This window comes from Eublepharis macularius, chromosome 4 (genome assembly GCF_028583425.1).
Source record: "Eublepharis macularius isolate TG4126 chromosome 4, MPM_Emac_v1.0, whole genome shotgun sequence".
NCBI lineage: Eukaryota > Metazoa > Chordata > Lepidosauria > Squamata > Eublepharidae > Eublepharis > Eublepharis macularius.
This window is the reverse complement of record NC_072793.1, coordinates 177,386,083-177,402,254: the sequence shown is the minus strand read 5'-3', so window position 1 is coordinate 177,402,254 and position 16,172 is coordinate 177,386,083. Positions and strand designations below refer to the sequence as shown.

Below are 16,172 nucleotides of genomic sequence, written 5' to 3'. Positions count from 1 at the left end.
CCGAGTCCCAGCCATACGATGGATGGCTCACACCTGGGGCAGCTGGTGGATTGTCCAAACAGGTCAGGGCAGAGGTCCAGGAGTGAGCCCAGGGCCTGATCTGTACCTCTAGTTAGGCCCTTGCCATGTTGACAGGTATGTTGTTCTATTTTAATAAAGAGGCAGTTTAATTCGCAACAATTGTGTCTGCCTATTCATTCGGACTTGGGGGGGGGAGGAATTTATATCTTGACCAGGCTTAATTAATATCAAAGAACAGGGGAATAAAATGCAGGTCTAGTTACGGAAATGGAAGTTATGGAATTGAAAGCAATTGAGCCACATCAGAGGCCTGAAAGAAAGCCGTGGCCATATTGAAGTCTCACAAACATCATTTGCAAATTTTGAGAAAAACAAAGTACGCAATGGGGTGATGAGGCCTTAGGCAAGAAGGTGATTTGCCCTGTAATTATTAAAAACACTATAATTAAACTCCCTTTTTGTGGACCAGCAGCTAGTGAGTGATGACTTTGAAAATCAAGAGGCAAATGAGCTCCAGAGCTTGTGCTATACAATGTTCAGTCTATAAAACCAACCTGTTATCTCAGAGATCTGGGAGACTGAATTGCATCAGGCAGGATCTGTCACATGTATCTTACCTACTTCATCCTTTATGTTTAAATTGGAGAAGACAGGGGGGCAAAAACTCTGAGTTGATTGTTGTCTGCTGGTACTGGACAGTTGGGTTCTATTGGCTGTCTATGGCTTTTCTTTTTCATTTTTGGGCTTTAAATAATCATTACAATTTTTCTTTTCCTTTGTGTATAAAACTTTTGATTCTCTAATTTCATATAATTTTTCCTACCCATAAACATTACAGGCGGGGGCTGGTACATACATTAGTAAATGACATTCTATATGATGCATCTACTACATATATTTACGGCAGACACCATATGTATAAAAATGGCACACATTGCATACCAAAGTGTATAGCTTGTGTTTAACAATACGAAAGTATCTATATAGCCAAGGGCAAAAGCAGTATAGGAACAAAGAGTAAAAATTACAAGGCAGTCAATTGCCTAGTCCTTTTCTCAGACATGCTAGCAGATGTACGCGAGAAAATGTACGTCCGCAGCTGGAAGTGGGTCAATATTTGGCTGACATTCAGAAATATGTTGCTGCTCTTATTCCTCCTGCCACTGCTGCCTTATACTTCCAGCAACAATTCAGAATCTGTAAGCCGTTGGCAGCCAGGAGTTCCCCAGCATTTGCAGAGTTTTGGAGAGGAGATTATCATTGGAGGAGGTATATCCACTATACTCCTTCAAATTTTTTTACTCAACTTTACAGAACCACCCCAGTATGGTCCAAGAGGATGGCAAGTATTATTATTTAAAAGGTCTGCATGAAGTTTTAAAATCATTCTCATGTAATTGACAGAGGAGGAGACTCTGATTGCCAAGGGCTCCTTCATGTCCAGTCCTTGCTAATTGTGCCATCAAATGATTTCCAAGCATGAAACAAAAATCATATGCCTAACACCAAAATTAGAACTTCCGTATTGTCTCTGAATTTTTTCCCTTCATTTTCAGTGCAGTCTGTTCACAGAATCCATGGATAGTAATCTCGAATAATATAAGGAACGATCCCTCTGACAATCCGTATGGCCATCTGTTTACATGCCCATCCTTCCATCTGTGGCAGGCATAATTCTTCCAAAAATAAATCTAGACATCTCAAAATGGGAGAAGGGGAGTGTCTTAATAACTTCTATTAACTCTCAGAGCCTGTGTTGTATAGTGGTTAGAATCTGGGACTAGGATCAAGGAGATCCAGCTTTGAATCCTTCTTCTGTCACAGAAGACTGCTGCCTGAGTTTGGCCCATTTACTCTCAGCCAGTCCTACTTCATGGGGGTTATTATGAGGAAGAAATGGAGTGCACGAAAACAGTGTAATTCCTTCATTTAAAACCCTGAGCTTCGTGGTCTGATGTGTTAATGCAAATCCATTCATTTCTGCAAGACATTTGATCATCCTAAAGATGGTGGCCAACCTCGAATGCCCTGACTTTATGTTCTGAGGTGTTATGCCTGTCACAAATGGAGCAGTTTAGCTTCAATGGGAAACAGCAAGGGAGAGGCATTATTGCAATAACCTGTGCGGAGATGTTATGGATTATATTTTATAACTCCTGGCTTTATTTGACACATGTATGCTAAAGACAATGTTTACTTGCATGGCACATTGCATCGGGGGTATTAGAGATAATCTGGGCTAGGATGCCCCAATTCCCATCGCCATTCGTGACATGATGGCTGAGAGTTATGCCTGCCATGAACAACTTTTGCTTCCATTGGGGGAGGTCAGGTTCTGGTGATAACATTTGGGCTGTGATATTTCGACTCCCTTCTCATCTGGCACTACAATTCCCATGACCATCTTGATGCCAGTGGTCAGTTTAGAAATTCCTGGCTATAGTTGCAGATGTTATGCTTGCCAAAGTCAACTTCTCCTTCCATTTCAAATACCTTTGTGGGACTTCTGGCACTGGCCGGCAACATTTCTATTCCTTCTTCTTTTGGACACTACCACTCCCATCCTCACTCTGAAGTAAGGGGCCAGAATTGGAGCTCTTCCTTTTATTTTTGGTTGTGATCTACCTGTCAGAGCAAACCAGGGATTCAGTTAAAAATGCAGGGGGAAGGGGTTGGGGATTGCTGCTCATGATAGAGTGATTCCCTTTGTGTTTGTCATAGCAACTCTCACAGTCATCCTGGAGCCAGCTGACAATTTTAAAACCGCTGACTTGCTTTTGATTATTTTTGTGTACCACAGAAAAATGGATGTGCTGACAGATGGATAGATTTCATTATTATAATAGATAATAGTTCTATATGTGAACCAACACAAATTCAGTAGAACTCGAAATTATTTTCAGTGTAACATGTTCTCAGTATACCTGTATTGAACTGGGTATGAGTTTTCTTGATATCTGAGGAATCTGAAGAAGCAAAAGCTCATACCCTACCACAAATTTTGTTAGTCTTATTGGTGCTGCTGGACTCTTCCTCTGGTCTACTGCTACAGACAAACACGGCTACCCATCTTGATCAGTACTAAACTTGTCAGTGTGTGGAGGACAGCATGGCTGATTCCGTACACGTTGGATAATGCACTTTCAATGCACTTTATCAATTGTTTGAGGTAGATTTGTGTGCTCCACTGTGCACCAAAGATCCCCATCACTAGAACTGTAACCACAAAACATAAAACAGCAATAGAAGCCAAGCCTGCTCCTATGGGGTCCTCGTAAGATGAGTCGGGGATGGATTTTGGGACAGACTGATTCTTTTTCTTGTTTGGATATTTGTCTTCTGGGCATTTCTCACATTGATCTGCATCTGAAATTCATAATTGTTACAATCATTTATAAATGTACTGTTTTCTATTGTGCCAGTTGAATGATGTTGCACACAACAAAATCCATTCCAAATGATCTATAAAGAGAATTGGAAGTGGATTATCCAACATGTGCGGAATCACTCCTTGTCTGTTAAACTCACCATATTAAGCAGAGTCCTTCATATGCCTGACCTCTGAACAATCCTCTGGTTCTTTTCTCTCCTCCTGAGGTCACTTTACAAGGCTCCCATTTTGTTCTTCTATAATGGCCATATTTATATGGATCTATCCACATTCCTATTATTAATCAGTCCAGATATTTGGAGCACTGAGACTCAGAAAGGAAAAAAATATTTTGGGGAAGTAAAGAACATATTTTCACAAAAGGAAAATTTTCTGGAGATGGAATTTTCCATCAATGACTGAACTCCTGAGTTGGAGCGAGTAGTGCCAGTTCAAATTCTCCTTCTTGAGGGAGGGGGAAAGCATGGGTGCTCTAGCAGGATTTCAACCATATCTTGTGCGTGCTGTTGCCGTAACTAATATTTTAGAGGGAAAGCCACAATTGTTTGTGACTACACAAAATTCTCATTGCAGGATAATAAGTAAATACTATCAGCATATCCTAGCCTTTGTTTTTGCCGTTAATGAAATCAAGAAGGATTCCGAACTCTTACCCAACACCACACTGAGATCAGACATCTACGACAATGCTTTCAGCTCACTGAGAAGCTCTCAAGCCCTTCTGGATCTACTCTTCAGAGAAAAGCCGACTTATGTCAATTACCACTGTGACAGGAAGAAGAAAGTAATGGCCGTCATTGGTGGCTTCACCTCCCAAAACTCCATCCAGATGGCCAACATTTTAACTACATACAAGATTGCACAGGTATGCAAGTTTATAGAGATGAAAGAATATAGGCATAGCTACAGAAATCCTCTCCAGTAACCTGTCTCTCTCAGCTCACTATGTTCAGGATCTTGCGGTCAGCTCTTGAATGCTGGAATGATACACCAATATCTTTCCCTAGGTCCATATTATTCTTGGGGAAATTCTTAAATTCTTCAGTGTACCAGTTTTGAGGTTCCCTTCTTTCTTAATCTGAATAATTAACAACTTCAAAACTGATGATCTCGGAAGTAAAGTTCATTTTCTAATAAACCTGATGCACGTCGCAGACAGCAAAGTGCATACCAGAGTTTTGTAACATCCTATTTTATACTTTTCAAAAGAAGGGGACAGAAGTAATCATTTTGTTTACAGAACAAGAAACTATTTCAGGAATATATAAACAGTCAAGTGAAAGTTACATGAAGTTCAAACATGATGGATTGACAGATTAAGTTCATATCTGCTTTAGGTCAAATACCATAAACTAACTATTTAGGCTCCCGTGATAGACATGTCTGGGAAAGGATATACCCAAGGCTGAGAGAGAGGCGCAGGAAAGAAAAACATCTGAGCCTTGAAGGCTTGTTATGTTGCCATGTTTAACTTGGCCTTCATCTTGTTCTGACGAAGTACAGGAAGAACAGAGATATGCACAATGTGTGAGAGTGTATGTTAACCAGAAAGACTTTGGTTAATCCAGGACATAGCAAAGGTGGGTGATATTAAGAAAGAGTAGGGAACATCAAAACCCCCTAACTGTTATTCAGGGCCATGCTTTGTCCTAAGCCTGAAGGAGATATTTACAATTGAGGTTCTCCATTGCCTTGCCTTCATAACATGATTAGAACGTTTAGATAATAAAGATCATTACAAAGTGCAACATTTCTTAGATGATCAAATGGACTTAGCATGCTTTTGGAGGAAGAAGCGTATTTTCGAAAATAAATGAAGATTTTTGGCATATCTCATAATGTCATGATCTTTCTTCTTAGGTCACTTATGGCTTCCTTGACCCTGCAATGAATGAAAAAACTCAGTTCCCTTTTCTCTTCCGGATGGCTCCAAATGAAGCACTTCAGCATGTTGGGATTGTTCATCTCCTCAAGCATTTTGGATGGAATTGGATTGGCCTCCTCACAGCAGATGATGACAGTGGAGAGACGTTCCTTCAAAACTTGCTACCAAGGTTGTTCCGGAGTAATATTTGCATTGCTTTGAAAGAAATTATTCCCACAGTGAGAAGTTACATGGAAAATATAAATCTTGCTAAAATCTTGGGGAGGATAGCTCTAAACATCTGGTTTAGCAAGCTCAATGTCATTCTTGTCTATGGGGATGATCAGTCTATGGAAGGTTTAAAAATAATTATACAAAACTATGAAATCTATAATGGGCTGCCATTAGAGAGAGTTTGGATTACAACAGCTCAATGGGATGTTACAGCTATTTTATCTGGGAGTAAATTCACACCAAAATCTCTCAATGGCAGTTTGTCCTTTGCACTGCACACGAACAAGGTGCCAGGATTTCAGGACTTCCTTGAGACCCTAAATCCGTATCAATCTATGATTTTTTTGATCCAGAAATTTTGGTATCATGTATTTCTCTGTTCACTACCACTGTATCAACTTTATGGGCCCCGAAACAAAAACTGTACTGGAGGAGAGAAGCTTGAGAGCGTTCCTGGAACTGTGTTTGAAATGGGAATGTCTGGTCAGAGCTATGGCATCTACAATGCTGTTCATGCTGTTGCGCAGGCTCTCCATGCCATGCATTCATTGAGAACCCAGCAAAGAGTGATGGGAAAAGGAGGTCTTCTCAATGTTCAGCCATGGCAGGTCAGTCACAGTTCATCCAGTATGTACTGCTTTGTGTGCAGGAACTCAAATGCCATTTCATAGATTAAACTCGATAAGATAAAGGTACCATGTGCAATGCAAAAAGAAAGATGGCCACAATGATGTGTGGGAGAAAGAAATCCATATCTGTTGCTTGCACTTGGAAGACATCTTGAATTTGCATTTATATAAAGGGCATATATCCAGGATGGATCCAATAATGCATGAGCAGCATAAGAGAGAAACCTGAATCCTCCTTTTCAAAAGGTGACTCCTTCCATTATTATTTTGGTGAAATTTCACATTCAGGGAATCAAATCACAGATCCCAGTTCTTGATTAGAATATCAGATCTATGAGGTAGCTTCCTCTGGAAATTCTATAAACACATAATTCATACTAGATAATATTAATACAATCAATATTGTAGCGCAAGGGATTCCATGTCAATAAACTCCAGAAAGTTATATTCACTTATTTCCTGCTACATCTTTTACATATATAAACTGTTTCTCCTCCAACCTAGCTTTGTTCATTTTTAAGAAATGTTCACTTTAACAATTCTGCTGGAGATGAAATCTTTTTTGATGAAAATGGGGACCTGGCCGCTGGCTATGATATTGTGAACTTGGTTACATTCCCAAACCAATCTTTCCAAAAAATCCAAGTTGGTCAGATAGAATACAAGGCAACTACAGGTGAAGAATTTACTATTAATAGAAGTTCGCTGATATGGAATCACAAATTTCAGCAGGTATGAATAATATTTTTTTAAATACATGACACTTTTTTAGAAAATCGGAGAAGCTTTTTGTTACCTCCTAGGTCCTTGAAAATCCAAGCCTTAGATATGTCTTCTAAAGTGGTCTACCACTTCTTCTCCTCTGAAACCATAAAATAAGGCAGAGAAAGAGCAGTTTCTTATGTCACTTGTTGGTATTGCCTGAATTCCCTCCTGTATTTCTGTATACTTATATAAAGATATAATATTTCAGTATAATGTAAATATCTAACACTCCCTATTTGTTTATCAAAGTGGCATGGACAACGGCCGAATCCACATTACCTCCGCGCGTCCCCGTGTTGCACTAAATGTCCGCGAAACACCTGGAAGTATAGCGTCTTTCAAGCGCGATTTCTGAAATCGCGCTTGAAAGACGCTATACTTCCGGATTTGGTTTCGCTTTCTCAGCCATGCCGGACGCTCCTCTCGGCAGGTCCGGGAGGAAACGACCGGGCACCCTGACCGGGCGGCTGATCTGCAAGGATTAGCCCCCAGGACTCCCCGTTAGGGAGGCAGGGTCCGGGACGCTGTGGGAAGAACCTCCCGGAATCAATGCGGGGGGGGGGAATTGCCCATTTGTCCCTATGGAGGTCGGCAGACGTGCGCGGCGCCTTGAGTGCCGCCGGGCAACGAGAAACGGCAAATAAAAGAAACGGGCGGAAGCCTGTAAACAAGCGAATCCCTTCTGTTCTACAAGCGTTTGTGAAGGAGAGGTTGATCTGAAGAAGACTCGCTCTTCCCCTTCGGTGAGTTCCAGGATCTGGCTGGCGCCCCCCCCCAAATGGCAGCAAAGAAGCAAAGTCCCGCTCTCGGTAAGTCAATCTCGGCTACCTTACAGAAGGGAGAGTCGCTCGAAGAGTTGGTGTGCAGGGCGGTGGTGGAAGCCATAAAACCCTTTGTTGACAAGCTGAACGAAACTGATCAAAGGGTGGGCTCAATTGAAAGCGAAGTGAAAACCATTAAGGAAGTAGCGGGGGGGCAGAGAAGTCTGCTCTGGAAAGTGCGTCACTTGTGAAGGCTACGAAAAAAGAGCTGAAGTTGGTGGAGAACCAGCTGATTGGGCTACAGGTGGAACGAATGCAGACAACTTTGCGTCTCCAAAATGTGAAAGAGGAGGAAAATGAGGATCTGCGGGATTTGGTCTCGGAACTACTGGCGACACCCGCGAGGACAACTAAAGAAGAGGTTAAAAGCGCCATTTTGGAGGTCCGTCGGGCTTCTTCAAAATATGCAACAAAGCGACAGTTGCCTCGCGAGATCATTATTGACTTTTCATTTAAAAAGATTCGGGACACTATCCTATATAACTCATACAATGCGGATTTGGACTTTATGGGTCTTAAAGTCAAGATTTTAAAGGACGTTCCATTTCTAGTCCGGAAAAGACGTTTTAAGTACAAAAAGTTCGCAGCTCTTCTGAGGGACCATGGAATAAAGTATAAATGGTTACTTCCGGAAGGAATATGGTTTAGACATAAAGATCAAGCCTATAAGATACTATCAGAAGATCAACTAAAGGATTTTGAGGATAAAAACCCGGAATTCCAGTGTACCAAGAACGAAGAAAAGGAGAAGCCTGAGTGGGGGGGGGAGGAGAGCACCGCAGCTGCGGTTGCACAGAGAGAATTGCGTCCGGGACCCAGAAGGGGGAGGAAAGTTTAATTAGAATTTGAAATGTGTAATCTGTATGATTAACCACCCCATCATCATTTTATTGAGCTATTTTTTTCTATTATGGCAGTATGAAGGGAAAACATTGAAGTGTAGTGTTGAATGTAGTTTATCCTTCCCTTTATGTCCCCTTTTCCCCACCCCTTCCCTTTCTCTTCATCCTTTTCCTTTCCTTGTGATAGTCTTGTGTAGTGTTATTGTAGTGTTGTGTAGTATACTGAAAAATAAAAAATTTATAAAAAAAAAAAAGAAAGAAAGACGCTATACTTCCGGGTGTTTCGCGGACATTTAGTGCAACACCGGGATGTGCAGAGGTAATGTGGATCTGGCCAATATCTCTCTTAATCATACTAACTAGGTGTGTGCATTTCGAAAATCACAAGCTGGAAGAAACATGAAAATAAATGTTTTGGGGTATAATTGGCACTGAATTAATCACTGAATGAGATTCATAAAATTATAATTACCAGATTAAAAAAAAAAAACCTTGCTAGCCAGCTGGCACTACAGTGCTGCTTGGCCATAGTTTTTCTTGCCAGTTTCCAGCCATAAGAGTCAATGGAGAGAAGTGTTTTGTACAGAAACCCTGTTACTTTGGGGGTTTGGAAACTGAATCCCTTCATTGAAAGTGATTGAAACTTACATGGGTTGTTGGAATAGTGAGATGATTGCGTTCTCCAAGAATTTAGTGGAGTGTTCTTTAAAGACCGCTTCCGCCAACTGTGATAATAGGTTCCCCACTGGAAAAAATGGCCTGAAAATCTGGAGCCTGAAAAACAACACCAAGAATTGAATTATGAACTGGTTACATCCTAGCCCCAAACTAGCAATCACAGGGGTGGGAGGGGATACATTCCTTAACCCAGACCAAAACTGCAACAGAAATTTTCTAGATGTACACCTCTAATAACATCCTATGTGTTGTGAATTTAAATTAATTGGGTTTCTTATTTTATACCTTTATCAAGTATTACATGGTCACATGGATAATAGGAACCCTTGGAAGGACTCTATCAGGTAGTGATATCTAGTATCCCAGAGGAAAAAGTGCCATCTTGCCTCCGACAATACACAGAGTGAATGCAGAGTAAATATCAGCCTAAGATTATAGGAAATAAGGCACCTCAAAGCAGGATATGCCATCTCGATTTCACTTCTCACAAACAATATACCCTTTCCCATAATGCATAAAAAAGTCACAAGGAATGGGTACTGACTGTTTCTGTTTCTATCGGAAGATTTGCATTTGAATAATTCCATAGTAGACCAACAATGTATCCGTTGTATAAAGGAATCCAGAGACCACATTATTTTGCTGTTCTTTTTTGTCCTGGACTCCACAAGCCACCGAGAATGGAATGAGGTGGGAGAGATGGTATTTACCACTACAGATGGAGGCTCATAATTTCAAATATTCCCCTGTTTGAAAATTCTCTAGAAATTGAAAACTAGCAAAATAACTCGCAGTCACCAGAGTGGAGGTAGGGGAATTCACTCCTGATCCCCATATTCAAAACCACAACAAAATTTTCTAGATGCACCCCTATAAAAGTACATATATGCTGTGAGTTTACATTCATTGGATTTTTGACTTTATAAGTTTATCAAACATTACATGGTCACAGGGATAACAGGAATGCTTGGAAGGAGCCAACACATAAAGATCTCGAATATCCTTGAGGAAAAAGCACCTTCTTGCGCCCTACAATACACAGAGTGAATATAGAGCAACTATCTCCCTAAAATTACAAGAAACGGCACATAAGCGCTGGATATGACATCTTGGATTTTTCTTCTCACAAATTCATACACCCTTCCCATAACACATTAGAAAGTAACAAGGAATGTGTGCTTCTATTGGAAGATTTGCATTTGCAAAATTCCGTAATAGGTCCATAATGTATAAATTCTGTACAAAAATTCTGCTTTTTTTTTGTTCTGAGCTCTACAAGCCTCCAAATGGAGAAATGAATGAGGTGGGAGAGATTGCACTGTACCACTACAGTTGGAGACTCAAAATTTCAAATGTTCCTCTGTTTGAAAATTCTCTAGAAATGAAAAACCAGTACAATAAGTAGCGAGTCATGATGAAACAACTTTCTCGCAGACGTGTTAGTTCTCTTGCTTGCAAGCAGTGTTTGCCTCTAAATTTGGGAAAGATTCCAAAGCGGTATTTTCTCAGAAGAGGAAAGATATTTCTATTCAGAATGTGAAGAATGGAGATTTTATTAATCAGAAGACATACAGCCATGGTAAATAGAAGTGGCAGAGAATGGAAATTCAGAAGATGAGAAAAATGCGCAATGAGGGATTTTTATTGAGGGAAGGAATGCATATAAAGGGTGTAACTTTGGTTAACCAGCTCCTTTTCTTTCTCTTATCAGTTGTTTGATCTTTGAATGCATGTATCTATGTATACAACTGGGGAGAATGTAACTTTATTCCTTCCTTCCTTCCTTCATTCATTCAATTTTTAGTCCGCCCTCCCCGCTAGGCGGGCTCAGGGCGGAATACAACCTTTCCATAAACAATAAAATATTACATTTAAACATTATATAAATAGGCACTAAAAGATATCATACAGTACAACATCCTCCTTAAAACATATCATACAATAAAACATCCTCCTCAGATGGCGACGATAGAATAGTAGCCATGAAGTGCTGCATTTCAGTCTGGCCCATAGGTCCACAGACAGGGTGGTGGAGAGGTGTTTTATATTTTATGTGGCTGCGAGGCCCAGCCTAACCTCCACTATATGCCTGGCAGAACATCTCTGTCTTACAGGCCCGCCGGAATGATAACAAATCCTGCCGGGCCCAAGTGTCATCAGACAGAGAGTTCCACCAGGTTGGTGCCAGGACCGAAATGCCCTAGTTCTGGTCACAGCCAGTCGGGCCTCCTTTGGGCCAGGAACCACCAAAAGTTGCTTATTTGTTGAACAAAGTGTCCTCTGGGGTACATACAGGGAGAGGTGGTCCCGTAGATATCTGATGTGTTCTTGGGCAAAGGAGTTGGAATCAAGAATCATAGCTGTAAGGGGCAAGCAGCACATTTCCATCACCAACCTCCTTCCTTGTGCTAATTTTTAGAGCGTCCCACGCAGCACATGTGTTGAGAGTTGCCCCTCCGGACACAGCAGGATTGTTCAAGAGGGGAAGCAAGTTTGTTGCTATGATTGTGCTCGATGCCCGGAAGGGAAAGTTGCAGTCCAGATGGGTAAGTCAAAGGATATTATGTTGCAAGAGAAAAGCTCTAGACATTTCACATTTTTCAATTTTTTAACATTTTATTTATGTCATTTATGGTCCACCTTTCTCACTGAGACTCAAGGCAGATTACACAGTGTGAGAGTAGTACAGTCAGTATCAAGGACAATTTCATAAAAGATGTCGTAGGGTAAATAAACACAACTTTACAAAGACATAACATTAGCAAGAATCCAATACAGAGCTGAAGAAATCTTGAAACAGAACATAAGCAAGTCTAGCAATACAGAAGTTAAAGAAAGGCTGACCGGGAACGTAAGCAATTCTAGGGCTGACATAGGAACACATATTTAAAGCAACAGATATGTAAGGCAACATCATGGTGAAGTCTGTGGGTGAAGTCTATGGTCCCTAACTCATTAGCAGAGCATCTGAGACCCCTCCCTACAATATAAAACCCTTTTTGAATGATTCAGATTTGCATCGTTTGTGGAAAGCTAGGAGAGTGGGGGGTCTCCTGACCTCACCAGGAAGGCTGTTCCACAAGGTTGGGGCCACCACAGAGAAAGCCCATGCATGGGCTGCTGCTGATTTCGCCCATGTGCAGGGTGAAACCTGCAGGAGACCCTGTTCAGATGAGCAAAGTTGCTGTGGAGGAACATAGGGAGGGAGGCGGTCCCATAGATATGCTGGAGCAAGGCCTTGAAGAGCTTTGTATATGATAACCAATTCCTTGAACTGAGCATGGTAACTGATAGGTAGCCAATGGAGTGACTGTGGAATGGGGGTGATGTACATGCTCCTGCTTGCTCCTGATGACAGTCACATCGCAGCGTTTTGCACCAATTGGAGTCTTCTAGTTAACTTAGATGGGAGATCTGCGTATAGCGCATTACAGTAGTCAAGTCTTCATGTTACCATAGCATGGATCCAGGTGGCCAGGTCGGCCGTGTCAAGGTCAGAAGCCATCTTCCAGGCTAGAGAAAGCATTTTTTGCAGCCGCCTTAACTTGTCCACTTAGGACAGCATTCTTTAACGTATTGTCGAAAGCTTTCACGGCCAGAGAACGATGGTTGTTGTGGGTTTTCCGGGCTGTATTGCCATGGTCTTGGCATTGTAGTTCCTGACGTTTCGCCAGCAGCTGCTGGCGAAACGTCAGGAACTACAATGCCAAGACCACGGCAATACAGCCCGGAAAACCCACAACAACCATTCTTTAACGTAGTTCAGCCCATGGGAACTCTTGGGCTTTTCAGGACAGCCTGCGGGTACCATGATAAAATGACTGTCGTGGCCAGCATGGCTGCCAAGGGAACTGCTGCCAGTCATAAAACATTTGGAGTTTTCAGTCCAAATGTCCTCTTGTGATGAAGGTGGCTGTTTGTGACCAATTGCTTCCAGAAGGCCCAATGGTGATGTCAACTGGGCTCTTCTGAAGCACTGATTGCTCAACTGTGGTGGAGGAAATCCAGGAACCTCTCTTTCCTTTGGCAAGGAGATGCATTCAGGAAGAAGGAAGCAAGCCCCTACCACGATACCCTCACACTTACCTTTTTCACAGGAACTACATTTTTGTAATCAAGTCGAATCCTCAGTTTATATAGACTAGAGGCCAAACTACATGTAAAAAAGGGAATCTCTGTAATCAGAATGCATATGCAGGACAAAATTAATACCAAGTAATGGGATTACTTGATGACAAGTAAGAGTGACATGTGCACAAAAGGACTGGAAAGAATACCAGTTCCATCCAAAGCGGCTGCAAGCTAAGCAATGGAATCCAAGGGAATGCGAAAAGGAATCACAATAGCAATTCCCAATGGCGGCTTGCTGTTATACTAACTCTTCACTGATATTGAACCAGGTTTTCTTTCATAAACTCAGTAGTAGGCTTGTTATGGGGAGGAGATTCTCCTTTGGCAAAATTAAGTTCCTTAAATATAGATATAGATTGCTCTTCTCTATTATTCTCATTTGAAAAGAAATACATGTGCCCTATTGTAACTTCAGCCCTGCCAATTGTTTTATGTTATACTGGCCTCCGTACACCAACCTGGAAGCTCCCCCTGCTTGCCATATTTAACAATAGTTTGAATACTGAAGAAGCAGTTCTTCCTCCCGCCAAAAGTGCTGCACGAATACCTTACATTGTTCTCCTCAACTCCATATTATTCTCACAACCATCCTGTGAGGTAGATCTGGCTGTGAGGGTCTCACAGGCCCAAAGTAGGGAACCAACTTAACATGGCAGAATGGGGAGTGGGACTCCAGTCTGGATCTCCTTGTCCCTTACCTCTCGATCCGCGATTTAACTACAGTGATCCAGGCATCGGTCACCTCTAGGCTGGATTACTGTAATGCACTCTATGCAGGGCTTCCCTTGAGTCTGACCCAGAGATTGCAGCTGGTTCAAAATGCAGTGGTGTGTGTCATTGTGGGAGAGTTGAGTGGCACACATATAACTCCTATACCTTGCCAGCTGCGTTGGCTGCCAGTGGAGTACCGAATCAGATTCAAGATTTTGGTATTAATCTATAAAGCCCTATGGGGACTGGGACCAGCGTATCTGCGGGACCGCCTTTCCCCGTATGTGCCCCAGAGGATGCTCTGATCAGGAAATTAACAATTATTGGTGGTCCTTGGCCCCAGCGAGGCCCACCTGATCTAGACCAGAGCCACGGCCTTTTCAGTCTTGGCTCCAGCCTGCTGGAACTCTCTGTCTAGTGAGACCAGGGCCCAGCAGGATATACTATCTTTCTGCCAGGCCTGTAAGACAGTGATGTTCCACCAGGCATATGGTTGATCTTAGGCTAGGCCTCCGCCAGCCCAGACAGAGCAGAAATGAAGATCTGAACCCTCCCTATCAGAGTCATCCACTATCAAGCTTCCAACTGGCAGATTAATTGCCTCCAATTAGCGACTTGATTGCTGCTGTATTGTATATTAACTTTTATAGTGCACTGTTAGGATGTTTGTTTGATTTTAAACTGTTTCATGGTGCAAGTTACATGAAATGGACAACAGATGTATATTTAGAAATGATGGTAACAATTATGAATTTCAGATGCAGACCAATGTGAGAAGTGCCCAGAAGAGGAATATCCAAACCAGAAAAGGGATATGTGCATTCCCAAATTAATAACCTACCTATCCTACGAGGACCCCATGGGAGCAGGCTTGGCTTCTATCGCTGTTTTATTTTTTGTGGTCACAGTGATAGTGATGGGGACCTTTTGCGCACACTGGAACACACCAATTGTCAAAGCCAACAATCGAACCATCACTTGTGTCCTGCTCTCCTCTCTGCTGCTCGGCTTTCTGTGCTCCTTCCTATTCATTGGCCAGCCTGCGACAGTGACCTGCCTCCTCCGGCAAACCCTGTTTGGCATCATCTTCACCATTGCTGTGTCTTGCATATTGGCCAAAACCATCACTGTGGTGGTTGCCTTCATGGCCACCAAGCCAGGGAATAGGATGAGGAAGTGGGTAGGAAAGAGACTGGCCATGTCAGTCATTATTCCCTGTTCTTTAATTCAAACTGGCATTTGTGTGCTGTGGCTGGCAACTTCTCCCCCCTACCCAGAGTTTGACATGCACTCCCAAGTGGGTCATATCATCATACAGTGCAATGAAGGCTCAGACATCATGTTCTACATTGTTCTGGGCTACATGGGTCTTTTGGCCAGCATCAGTTTCATGGTGGCCTTCCTAGCACGGACCTTGCCCGATTCCTTCAATGAAGCCAAGCTGATCACCTTCAGCATGCTGGTCTTCTGCAGTGTTTGGCTCTCCTTTGTCCCCACCTATCTGAGCACCAAGGGGAAAGACATGGTGGCCGTGGAGATCTTCTCCATTTTGGCCTCTAGTGGAGGCTTATTGGCTTGTATCTTCTTCCCCAAATGCCACATCATTATATTCAGATCTCAACTGAACACCAGAGAGCAGATAGGAAGGACAAAATAACTAGCATTTTACCCTTCAAATCTTTTTAGTCAGTTCTTTTCTCTTTCTTCTATCTGATTTGGGAAGAATCTATACAGATGCAGAATCATGGGATGGCATTCATCCTTAACAATGTGGACCATGCACCAAGAACAAGGGAAATTTCACCTATCTTCCTTAATGAACGTACCTTCTGCCTCCACAACCTTTCTTCAAGCATTTTGACTGGCATATTTTGGGGGGATACTGGAAGAAGTTATGGGTATGGAGTTGTTGCCCCTGGGTGGGAAAGTAAACAATATATGTTGTAAACAATATATATGGGAAATCACTTGGAGTGATTGTGGTGCCACCATGATATTGGCCCTTAGGATGGTTGATGTAAGAATGATCAGGCGGAAGGACGACTGGGAATCCAGCCTCCTCTCTTTGGGGTCTGCCTGCTTTCA

The 16,172-nt window shown here is 42.2% G+C and overlaps 1 protein-coding gene across 1 annotated transcript; it reads left to right on the top strand.

Moving 5' to 3' along the window:
• Positions 1–1,082: 1,082 nt before the first annotated feature.
• Positions 1,083–15,744, top strand: LOC129327935 (vomeronasal type-2 receptor 26-like). The gene is made up of 5 exons (XM_054976682.1): positions 1,083–1,108; positions 3,986–4,196; positions 5,273–5,515; positions 11,665–11,791; positions 14,846–15,744. The coding sequence occupies exons 1-5, from the start codon at positions 1,083–1,085 to the stop codon at positions 15,742–15,744; spliced, it is 1,506 nt and encodes a 501-aa protein (XP_054832657.1).
• The last annotated feature ends 428 nt before the right edge of the window (positions 15,745–16,172 follow it).

Coding starts and splice junctions, on each gene's coding strand:
- LOC129327935 (XM_054976682.1), top strand. CDS start 1,083: ATGCTAGCAGATGTACGCGAGAAAAT. Junction 4,197..5,272: donor ACTGTGACAGGAAGAAGAAA/GTAATGGCCGTC, acceptor CTTTCTTCTTAG/GTCACTTATGGCTTCCTTGA. Junction 5,516..11,664: donor TGAAAGAAATTATTCCCACA/GTGAGAAGTTAC, acceptor GCTAATTTTTAG/AGCGTCCCACGCAGCACATG.